The 12,447-nt window shown below is 31.5% G+C and overlaps 1 protein-coding gene across 9 annotated transcripts in view; it reads left to right on the top strand.

Annotated features, from left to right (window-relative positions):
- The window catches only part of LOC105333531 (serine/threonine-protein phosphatase 6 regulatory ankyrin repeat subunit B), a 122,774-nt gene that overhangs the window by 34,224 nt on the left and 76,103 nt on the right, over positions 1-12,447 (top strand). For 4 of the 9 annotated variants that reach the window (XM_066068922.1, XM_066068881.1, XM_066068893.1 and 1 more), the window contains exons 2-6: positions 5,888-6,077; positions 6,158-6,268; positions 7,246-7,303; positions 7,709-7,908; positions 8,214-8,315. The exons of 2 other annotated variants lie outside the window; for them this stretch is intronic. In XM_066068922.1, coding sequence (XP_065924994.1) covers positions 5,888-6,077; positions 6,158-6,268; positions 7,246-7,303; positions 7,709-7,908; positions 8,214-8,315 — 661 coding nt within the window. The remainder of the gene's footprint in view (positions 1-5,887; positions 6,078-6,157; positions 6,269-7,245; positions 7,304-7,708; positions 7,909-8,213; positions 8,316-12,447) is intronic. 3 more of the 9 variants (XM_066068896.1, XM_066068901.1, XM_066068915.1) reach the window with 1 other exon arrangement.

Here is a 12,447-nt window from a genome sequence, read left to right as displayed (position 1 = left end):
GCAATTGACTTATCACTGCGTCTACACTGCGATTAGCTGCGTTCCTTGAGCGCGCCGACGGAGCTCTCGTGGCGCTGTTGGAGATCTTACGGCGCTGTCACGGCGACATCACTACGCTTCTACGGCGTGTTTATCAGAACACCGAGCCACGGCGCGTACTTTGTGCATGTTCAAAGTGCGCGCCGTCGCATGACGTTCTTAAATGTGCAAGGCGACCCCACCGCGACGGACGAAGATGCCGTTGCGTTGTTACGGCGCTGTAGGAGACTGTACTGCGTTTACCTTGGCTTTTACATTATTTAAGGATGCAGCGGGATCGATGTGAGGACGCAGCTCCGGTGTGACAGGGGTTTTAATACATGTGGATGTGCGGCCATCTTGTACATTAAACGATAAGAATGTTAAGTTAGCACTTTTAACCTGGCTTGTTTCTGCGCGAAACAGACCAAAACTGTTGCCAAAAGATATAAAGCAATGAATATGAGATTCTACGTGATGTTTTGTGTGCAATTTATTCAGGAAAATGCCTTTTTAATCGCTTAAAACAGCTGTCAACCTGCGCAGTACAGACTTATTTTGAAAATTTAAAAAGATAAAAGGGACTCATTGGTGTCCTCTCTACAACTACTTATTGGGAAAAGTTGGAATCCTGCACATTTATGTTGTAACTTTGTTTCACAATAGGGTACCATATTTGTATAGTCGGGATGGGACCTTATTCTAGAACAAGACAAATCCAGATATACTAAGAACTGATGTGTCTATTGAGCACATTTATTCGACGTTATATAAATAAATGTCAATTCAAAAATTAAACAATCCGCGTTAAATTTAATATACATCTCTATACCTGTCCTATGGTTTTAATAGTTTTAATGGGTTTTTTTTCAGTTCTATAAGTATAAATGAAAGTAAATTAATGAGCCCTCTTCATATTTTTTTTTATAGATTTTTAAATCATCAGTATAAGACTGTAGCTGCACAGTTTGACAGCTATTCTAAGTGATTGAAAAGGCATTGTCCTGTTTTTGTATGCAAACCTTTGAAACAAAATAACATGAAGGACTTCATATTTATTGCTTTCATATCTTTTTACAATATTTTTAACCAGTTTTGAACAGAAACAAGCCAGTTCAAGAAATGTTAATATTCTTATCTTGAAATGTACAAGAAGACAGCACATCCCCCTTAAGGAGGAATTATTTATACAAGAACAAAAGAATGTATTTAATCACTTAGAACAGCGCAGCTACAAACTTTATTTCAACATTTAAAATCTGAAAAAATATGGAAGGAGGTCATTAGTGTTCACTCTACAAGCATTTGTTGAGAAAAAGGCCAGAACTTGTTTATTTTTCTTGTAAGTTTTTCTCAAAATAGGGCAATTTATTTTCAAAATGTGTCTCAAGTCTACCAATTCTAGATCTCATGAGTTATATTTATCTGTGTCTATGGAAGTACATTGAGTATATAATTTTATTTTAAAAGTATATGTTTATTTTTTATTTAAGACAACTAGAACCTTGACCCGTGCGAACACGGGTTGACATTGCATATGATATCGGATATTTACGAAACAGATACATCAACACACCATATTGTTGACATTTATATAACCAAGCTTTAAGCCTACAATTATGCTATTAATTTCACTACACACTGCATAGTTAGAATAATCAAACTGTGTCTCTGGACAGGCCTTCACGACAGTTAAAATGCATCCCATAATATACCCGTAATGTTGCAAAAAATTGCAGAATCGCTCCGAAACGATTCTGGAGAAAATTAATGCAGCTGTATTGAAAATAACAGTCAAATTATTTCTAACAAACCATTTTGAAGCTGTAAATACCTCTCATTCAAAAATTTAATTCATACAAATGAAGAATTCAAGACTTTTTCACCGATGTTTTTACTCGCTTCAAATTTACACACCATATTATTATTCGGAACCCTTGGGATATTTCATATGGAATGTACAGAGTTATCTCCCGTATTTCCTTTGATAAACAGAATATATGACAAATTATCAATGAAAATTTACACGTATGTGTAATATCGTTTCTGAGTTTATCCATGCTAATGGAAACATAAACTAAAGTGTCTTCCGTAATTTAGCGTGATTGTAATTCGCATGCGCAAGATTGTAAAATCCATACAATCCAGATGATTTACGGATTTTTTAAAGGAATTTTTCTTGATTATTTATCAGCAAAGCTTGATTAAGAATAAATAAAAACATCTGGTAATCTTCATGTACAAATTATGTTTAAAATATATAAACCAAAAGACAGTACTCTTCCAATTTCTCGGTATTCATTTTTTTTTTAGATACTGTAGACGTACTTTTGTCCGCGTGGTATTAATTTACGCTATGAACGCGGGCACAAATTTTCCGCGGAATTTTTTCACAGTGTACTTAAAGTGCATTTTGGAATGAAATTTTGAAATTGCATTACATGAATAAGGATAATCGGAAGTTACTACATTATATAACACTTGCATATACGTGTACCCAATGTATATCGTTTTTATCTATGCAAACTGTCAATTTGAAACAAATTTGTATTGAGAATTCACATAATAAATAATTTAATCTCCTAAAGATTTGAATTTTCTGTAAATTTACTTGCATGAAATTTAAACTTTCTCTCAGCTCGAGATAACGGCACGTGTCAGACGACAAATAGCACCAAGCGGGTCTGTCTTTCAATGACCCAATTAACTACAAACTAAGACCCGTGTTTTTACTGCAATTTTTAGATCCCTTTGTGCTCTGACTTTTAATTGATAAAACTGATCAACTCATAATTTAAACGACATGTGAACCCATAAATTGGTAAATATTCATCATGTGGTGTTTCACAAGACGATTTAAGCCAGCGTCGTAACATCTTGACGGCTAACTAATGACTACCGACCAGTGCACAACCGATAATTACTGTTCTTACAATTTAAGTCCAAATTTGGAAAAATTCTCGGTAATGAAAATCGCTCAGAACTAAATTCTATAATAATTATTCAAATAATTTTTTTTTCATTCAAAGAATCCGCGTAAATTTTTACCCGCGGATTAAATTGATATTGTGATTCCGCGGAATTATGACCCCGTGGAAAAAAATACGTCTACAGTATTTAAATCTTTAAGATAGGTCTGTACTGCGCAGTTTGACAGGTGTTTTAAGGGATTTAAAAGGCATCGTTCTGTTCTTGTATGCATAATTTGCATACAAAACAACAAACCTCATATTTATTGCTTTATAATTTTTGGCAACAGTTTTGGCCAGTGTCTTGCAAGCCAGTTCAAGAAATGTTTACATTTTTATTCTCAAATGTACAAGATGGCCGGTCATCCTCCTTAACTTTCAGTAGGTGGTCTTTATACATTTTGTTTGTTAAGGATAACCCCCCCCCCCCCCATTTTTGTTGTTAAGTTATTGTCTTTGTTGTGAATTCAATTTGGAAGAGGATTCAATTACCGAATAAGAAAAACAAGACATACTTTTCTGAAGTATCTTTTGAAGTAACAATATTGTTCTATTGTTCAAGCAAACATTAAATGAATTCTGCTATTTTAATTATTTCTACCTTAATTATGTTGAGTATTGATAAAAAGAATAAAAATGTTGTTTTAATTATCAGTAATGGTTAACAAAGAAAAGTTAAATAAAACCCCAGAATTATGATTCAATGTTCCCATCGCTCATTTATAAAATTTGACATTATATGTATTATTATTTTGATAATTCTACAATCGTGTCTTTCGATTGGTCTAGATAGTCGACAAAGGTGATAAAGCGTATTTACGCGAAATATTGATATTACGTTATCCCTATATATGTCTTAAAAAAAACAAGTGTTGGCTCGATATAAACACAGGGACGATCAGAAAATTAACGTTACATAAAAATCTAAAAAGAAAATCATATTTTATGAATAAATGAATCGTCAAACGATGTTTAATTTCAGTTAAGGTCAAGATCTAGTAAATGAAAGGTGCCTACAGGTTTATGAAATTCAGGATATAATTTTTTGCTTCATAACAATATCTTTGTTTCATAGGGGCTTAAATTTTTGGTATAAACAATGAAAAAACAAGTTTTTAACAACCATTATCTATGAAATATGAACGATAAAATTAACAAACTCAAAGTTTTGTCCATTTTTGACCAATGAAATATATCTAGAATGCCTACAGTCTCTCCAAAAACGGCATTTAACAAGCTTCTGACCTCCTCTTTAAAACGATGTCAAATTGAATATAGGTATCGGGATTACTTTTCCCATGATTGAATATAGAATATCAAAATATTGTCTAATTTTCTACATAATTCCTTTAAAGCCGTAAAGTTTTGAAAAAGGATTCTTTAAATCAATTATGACGTCATAATGGTTCTAGCACCAAAAAGACACTCTGGAATCATTTAATAGATCTTGACCTTAAGAGGCCTGGATGGTAATGGTCATTGTAAGACTACATTGATCTCCTTGAGAAGGAAAGCTCTACACATCAGTAAATTATATGATGGGTCAATAAAGTTATTTTTGAAATATGATTGAACAGAAATGAGACCACTCTCGCTTTTTATTCATCTAATACATTTTTTAGATACACCGGACTTTTGTGAGAATTTTTCGTTGTTGAAGTGAAAAATGATCTTTTCATTTTTTTTTTATCTCATAATGCATATCATTTTTTTCATGGCTTTGACAAATTAACAAACTGCAGATGAGTATTTTTGTAAAATTTCAATTAAAAACAATATATGATCTGATAATTTTTTTTCGATCGATTCAAACTTTAACAAGTATTCTTTTAAAAGAGTGATCAGCATGTGATATCAGTTGTCATCATGAACTGTTTTTATGTTATACCAAAAGTAACATAAGCATAAAAACGGCAAATCGCACTGTTTTGTTTCTTTCTAAAAAAGCAAGGAACGAATTAACTTTACTGCAGTAAAGAATTTTTGTTCTAGTTTCGAAATTTAGACATAATAAATGTTTAATTCAGTCTTCAAAAATAAAGTTCCGAATGACCACCTTCACTTTAAAAAGCACATAAAAAACACCATCTTTATATAAAAAAGCACCATCTTCATGATCCTCTTAAATTGTCGTTTAACTGTATTCCGCCTGTATCTCAAACGACTGTTTAGTGAGCGACTGGTGCGCTAGGTTCCTTTTGTCATCGAAAGCAAGAATTTTGTCTTCCCTAGATGGCCGAGTGGTTAGCGCGGTGAATAGTGGGTTCCATAGGTCGTGAGCGGAAGACCCGCGGCCGACCCAATATATCGATTTACCATGTTCTTTATATAATTATACAAAATGTATTGTAAAACGTCTGAGGAAGAAATGAAAGCGCCTACGTTTTGCGATTAGTGATATTATATATATATATATATATATATATATATATATATATATATATATATATATATATATATATTATATAAATAGTGCCTGTTTGGGAGGGTAACAGTTGAAATTGACACCCCGAGAAAACCATTGTCAACCGACGCGAAGCGGAGGTTGACAATGGTTTTCGAGGGGTGTCAATTTCAACTGTTATCCTCCCAAACAGGCACTATTTATTTTGTTATACTGAATGTCTTTTTTAAAAATTTTAAGAAAATTTTACTGCTTTTATATAGGAATAACGTGAATTCTACAGCGAACCGTACGCGCATAATTTTCGCGCATGTAACATTTTTTAATGTTACCCGTTGCCAAGTGCGTTGCTAACGCTGAGGGTAATAGTAAATATTATTAACTGCGTCTTAACCAATCAGATTTCAGTATTTAACATGAAAGTATAACAAATATATATATTATAGTTTGGTGCATAATTAGTTTTATGTACTAAATTAATTGACATAAATTTCAGAGAAAGCTTGAGGGCTATGAATTCCCGGTATTTTCAACTGAAAGCTGTCCCCGAAATCATGCCGAGTGGAACGAGAGATCTTCTATTATCAACTGTACCCAGAGTAATGGCTATACATGTTTACCTAACGAAAACTTCACAGAGCTGTTAGAGTTTTGTTACGTATATCCTCGGATATTAATTACAAAAGGTAACCCAGCCAAAGAAAGTTAAGCAACACCTTGTTTTAATGTAAACTAAATTTTATTTTAAACAATCCTATATTTTCAGGCATATGCCTTTACCTTTACAAACGATATTCGAGAGTGAATTCATACAACTGCAGTCACTTCAGATATGGATGTCCTGATTCCAATTACTTTACATCTGAAGTATATAATTGTAAGTTCACATTTTTTTTGTTTATTAATAACTGATTCGTAATTCGATCTATCAATTCTTTTTTAATAAAGCAATTATGAAAGAGGAGTTGAATTGCAAGGCAATATCTCTTACGTTATGATGTAAACAATTTAACATATAATATTGCGTTATGCATAAAAGTTTATATTCAGGCACGCACTTTCTAATAAATATCTATTAAGTACATGAACAATATGAATTGTAAACTATTCGACTCCATTACATTTACATGTATAGAAATATGTAGAGGCTATAAAGGACAGTCCTAATTAAAAATAAATTCAATTCATTATCACTTTAATGAATAACAGTAACTGTTACATAACCATACAAAATTCACAATTTGGCAAAAGTTTAATTAATCTTTGTTAAACTACAACTTTTTAAAATTTTATTTTAAAATGAATTCTTTTTTAATCGAACTAAATCACTTTATTACTTGTTTTGGACCGCCTAGGTAGTTTGTCTAAGACACCAAACACCTTTGTGAGATACACTTCTTTTTCCATCTTTGAACGGGTGTTGAAAATGGTTTAATATTAAGGCAAAATTGAAATCTAGTGTCAAAATGAAAATGATTTAACCAACAAACTTGGGTGCACACATTCCTCGTCCTAATGGAATAGTTAAATGAACGTATTAATTCATCAAATAATTAATATTCAATCATTATCGATAGATTTCAAGACATAACTAAAGTGGATAAAAAAGAGAAATCTTTCAAATGATATTGTACATTACGAATTGTTTACTTTATTAAAGTCATTTAGATGAAAACATTTTGAAGAATGAATTGATTCTGACAAGTTGAAATGGATAATTTGTATGTTATGCAACATGTTGAACCTAGTAGACGACCAATATATTTTTAAAAAATTCTTAAATTTGAGATATATTCAATTTTATAAATTACATTAAACCTACTCATGTTAAATAGATTAAACTGTTTTTTACAGATCCAACTTGTATATCTATTAAAGATGGATGTTTCCTTGCCGAGCCATCTTGTGAGAGGTAAGATGCATATTAATTCTTAAAGTTATTTAACAATCGCATACTTTTATGGTAAAATGGTTTAAAAGAGCTGATAATTTCTCGGTGAATTTCTCTTTTATCATAGATTTGCTTTGATATATGTGTATTCTATTAATACTGAGGTTTCAATCTGAATATGTTTTACATGCTTCAAAGTGAACAGATAGGGTTGTCGCTTTGTGTTGTTCATTGTACTTACCTTCGCCCTGAGATGTTAATTGAACATACCTACCCATATATCTATTAATTGTAACTATCTTCGCATTGACACGGTGTAGCATTTTCGAAGTTATTTGGAAATAATTTGGAAATAAGCTTATGTCCCTTGTTAATAAAAATGTGTAAGTGCAATTTGTTTTAAAAGCACGTTTTTTATTTTAAAAGCACAACAATAACTTATCCAAAGGAAACTTACCGGGAATGGAGTGACAGTTCTACTATAATATACAAAGAAACTACGAAACATATACATGTACAGAATGAGCTTTCCAACGACAGATTCATCGAGATTCTTGTAGGAGCCGTTATCAATATTTTGGTTGTGTCATTCTCCATCATTTTGTATATCTGCCGTAGAAGAGGAAGTAAGATTGTTAATGAATTCACATTCCCTTCTGTTACTAGTAATTAATTATAGGATCAAGTGAATAATGAACTTTGAACTCGGAATGTGTATTGATCAATGAGGATTTAATAATTAAAACAAATAACTGGATTATTAGAAATTTGGTGACTATTATCGAAATGATCCAATTCTATCTCGTAAATACATATTAAGTGAGATATTTGTATATCAAACCAATCCTATAGTAACACAGTTTATTGGAAGAATTGGCTCTGCTATGCAAGATAGACTGATATTTGTTGTCGTTCTTTTTTGTCTTCGCAGATTTCTCAAAGGGGAAAAATGAGACTGATATAGAGAATAACGACGAACTGAATTCATTGATAGAAACACCAAAGCTATGTAAAGTGGATACAACCAAGAAAGGTTTGACATCAAATTCTCAAACACTATATTATGCATCGTAAATTCACAAATGCTATAATAATGGGTTAGAAGTTTGATTTCCAAATACATACATCTGTATTTACATCGACTGAATACTAAAATATATTCATATTTAGACACCTGACCGTGTTCATTATTCATAGAACTATTGACAAAGCAGAATAATTTCATCCTAACATCTAGAATGACATTGTGACGCGTAAACCCATGATTTACAAAATATCGTATTTTGACACGGATTCCACATATTTATCTACCTAATGAAAAAAATGATAATTTATAATGATTGAAACAAGCGTATATTTCTTCTAAAAAAAAAAAGTAAATCATTTTATTTAGTCACCGTGTTCCTTCAAATCAATATCTAAGTAACGAGCGGGCAACTTTCCAATAACACACTAAAATCCTTCAAAGCAGAGGAATATATTTACAAACGAAAAAAAGATAAAACGTAAAGAATAAATGATATAAAGTAAACAAACTATCACACCTATCACGCACTGGGGCTCGGTTTGCGAATAATGGAGTTCTTTAATATTTGTTCCTAAGGACAAAAATGATGAAAATTGGTATTCTTAAGTGTATTTCTGTGTATTGAATTAAAAATAATCACTGAAACCCCCTGTTTTAATTATGTTAAAAAGAGGTATTCAATGCACGCTATATTTTAACCAAGTTTTCTAACTTTTCCAACGATTTCTGACGAGATCTAGGTTGGAAAATAATCAAATTACTTATACTCTATCGTCTGAGCACATATGTGTGCTGCAGAATAAACGCATCGTGTTGAAATGTTCGCCAAATTTAAAGATAGTGTCAGTGAAGTCTAAATAAAATGAATTATTATGCCTTCTGTCAGTTTGTCATTATATATTCAGTACTCATCTACTTTCGCATAGTATCAAAGGATTTATATAGCGTAAGCATACTATGCTGAAATAGAGCACGGCAAATGTTTTCAACGAAAATCATTTGAAGTGCCGACAGCGGGATTCGAACTCACGACGCTAAAATCATTCCAGCTTGAAGCCAACGCGTTACCGCTACACTAATTTAGCCGATAATAATACGAATTGTATTTATATATATAAAACGTAGATATATACGACTGACATCAAGCAATTAAAATTATTTTTTTCCAAAAAACACTTCATAATTGACGGTAATTGTAAAGTTAAAGTTTCTTATAAACTTTCGAACAAATTGATTGAACATTTATCAAAGAAATTCTACATGAGAATCACAAAAACGCTTTTTTAAATGACACTTGATAAAGAATGTACAAGAAAAAAAATTCAATGAGATTTCGTCTGCTAAACATTTCGAGTTTTCTCGGAAATGCCAAACGTCTCTCATTTCTTGAAAAGAACATAAACCTTTGTTGACTTTTTATTGTACAACAACTTGTTGATTAAATAAACAATCAAATCAATTGATCAATTTGAAAAAAAACCCCCAAAACAAACACTTGCTTTTCCGGTAATTGTTTCTAGGGACTTGTCAACACCCGAACGTCACAGCTACTTATAGCAAAGCATGTCAGTATATTCAACAGTCGGCATAATAATAACAACACAACACTATTATATAATTAATCAGCGGATGTAAAAACATTTCAATAATTACGGTAAGAAACCGGCAAAAGTATAGAAGTTGTATATATTATTTTTCCAATATAACTTTAAAGTGAACATTTTGATAATCAATATTCAGGGTAACACTTTAGGATTGAAATGATTATTATGTACAACATTCAAGCATTTCAACTGAATTGAGAATATAAATCTCTAGGGGAAATACTGATCTATCATTTGATGCCATTGCAAATAAAACTAGAAATATTTCTCGTAATGTCATGAGCCATGATTTTTTATACTGTACGCGTAGGGCAAAAACATTTGAATTTACTGTACGCGTATATCTGTAAAGCATTGTGAAGTTTAGTTTCGGTGAGTTTAAGATGGTGGGTTAACTCATCAGAATGATCATTGTATGAATTATTTTTTTGCAGATCATTGCAGAAAAAGTTTTTATCCCGTTAACGCGGATTATGTATTTTTATGCAGATCGCTACTTTTATATCCCGCATGAATCACTATAGAGTCCATGTTATTAAAATTTAAAAAAACCAATTACAGGAATTTTAACGGAATAATGCGCTTCCCGAAAGTGTGTACGTTGTACATAGTACATTGTAGTACATAGCGTGACAAATCATACTTTTAAGCGATTTATCAACTGAAGATAAAATCGGTTCATAAGGGGAGGGGAAGTTTTTGGGATTGACGGTTTGGCGGGGGGGGGGGGGGGGGGGGGGATTTAATTTCAGAAAAAAATTGGGAATGTTTCTTCTGAGGGCAAATTAAAATAAAACAGAAATTTTAACAAAGTAAAGCATTTTTTTAAAGTTCTTGTGTTCAGATTTATATTGTTAAATAAAATTCGTATGAAAAAATAAGATTTTTTTTTGCAGTAGAATTGTTAATAGCTGTAAAATGTGTATAAATATGGTAAGTGCGATTACTGTAACTAAAGCAGAAAATGGTACTTATGTTACATAGATGAATTGTGATATTAAGAACTACATGTATGTACAGTATCAGTCATTTTTTCCCCTGTTTTAAAACGATTGTTTCAAATTTCACAACAAATTGAAATGTAACATTTCTTTAAACAAGATAACATCAAATCTTAAACTCAGCATTTTTCTAACGACGTCTCAAAAAGTGCATTTGCTGTATTTTACATAAAAATGAGCAGAAGACACCAATTGTTCGGTAGTTTTTGTTTTTAATAGAAAACTACTTCCGCAGCCATCGCTCACAATGAAATTTTACCTCTTAAAAAGCTGTGAGAAAATGTGCAACTATTAATCACTACAGTATAAGACTACAATAAGACTACATCTTAGATATACACGTAGGACATAACTAGATGCTATCCTGCACTTTACACATTAAAGAGGCATGGTCACGATTTAGGTCAAATTTTATTTTTCTGTTTTATTATTTACAATGCTTCAAGAATGCATGATCAAATGAAATATGAGAGTCAGTCATTGAGTTGTAAGCAAGATACAGGGCTCACAGTTCTTTGTCATGTAAACAAGGCTCGTGCCCTGTTTTTGTGTACATAGGTTAAATTTACCAGTAAAAAAATCTTTTTCAAGCTGATTTGTCTATCTTCTTATTCATTCTAAGCATAAATTAACAGTTCCGAACGGTTAACACATTTATTTTAGGTCTAAAACTGGAAATTTCACTTCCACATTCCAAATATAAACAAAAGCTTTGATTACATAGCAAAGAATTGTAAGCTCTGTAACTCGCTTATAATTCAACAAATGACACTCAAATTTTGGTTGCCTATTTAAAATGCCTTACTAAAGCATTGTAAATATTAAAAATAAATTTTGACCTAAATCGTGACTATGTCCCTTTAATGACACAATGTTAAAATGTTGAACCAAACTTTTTTTTATTTTCGTAGATACTGTGTCCGATTTTTTTCTTAATTGTTTTCTTAATATATTCTTTAAAATTGAAAAAAACCCACAAACTGCATAGCTGGATATTTAAGCCACCTTTATGCTATAAATGCTAGTTATAATGACATTTATCCATCAATTTATTATTATATAATATTACGTGTCCATTCTGTTTGTAATAATTTATACCAATTTACATGCATGTATTTAGAATGATTACCGTACTTGGCCTTCAGAAAAAAATGTTACGATTGAAAACTGTTAAGTATAGTCGGTATATATATCAGCAAATCTATTAACTGCTAGGAAGAAGATGAAACTGAAGTTTTAAAGGGGAAGGAAAATGAAAATATGTTCTAAAATAAATCAATTAATTATCATCTACTATAACTGTAAATTGTATTTCATTAAACCCCCCCGGAACATTGATTAAATCAAGAAAAACGATCGCTTAATTTACGTTTCTCGCCGCTATAATGGACGCTGCCATTGAACTTTAATCCATGACGTCACACCATCTATTCTGAACATGACAACCTAGCTCAGTATAAGCAAATCATGATATTTACTCTTGATGGCAAGTTCTTTTACATAGTTTTGACTTTCAACTAAATTTCATACCAT

The sequence above is a fragment of the Magallana gigas genome, chromosome 1 (genome assembly GCF_963853765.1).
Source record: "Magallana gigas chromosome 1, xbMagGiga1.1, whole genome shotgun sequence".
Lineage (NCBI taxonomy): Eukaryota > Metazoa > Mollusca > Bivalvia > Ostreida > Ostreidae > Magallana > Magallana gigas.
This window is presented reverse-complemented; position numbering and strand designations above follow the sequence as displayed.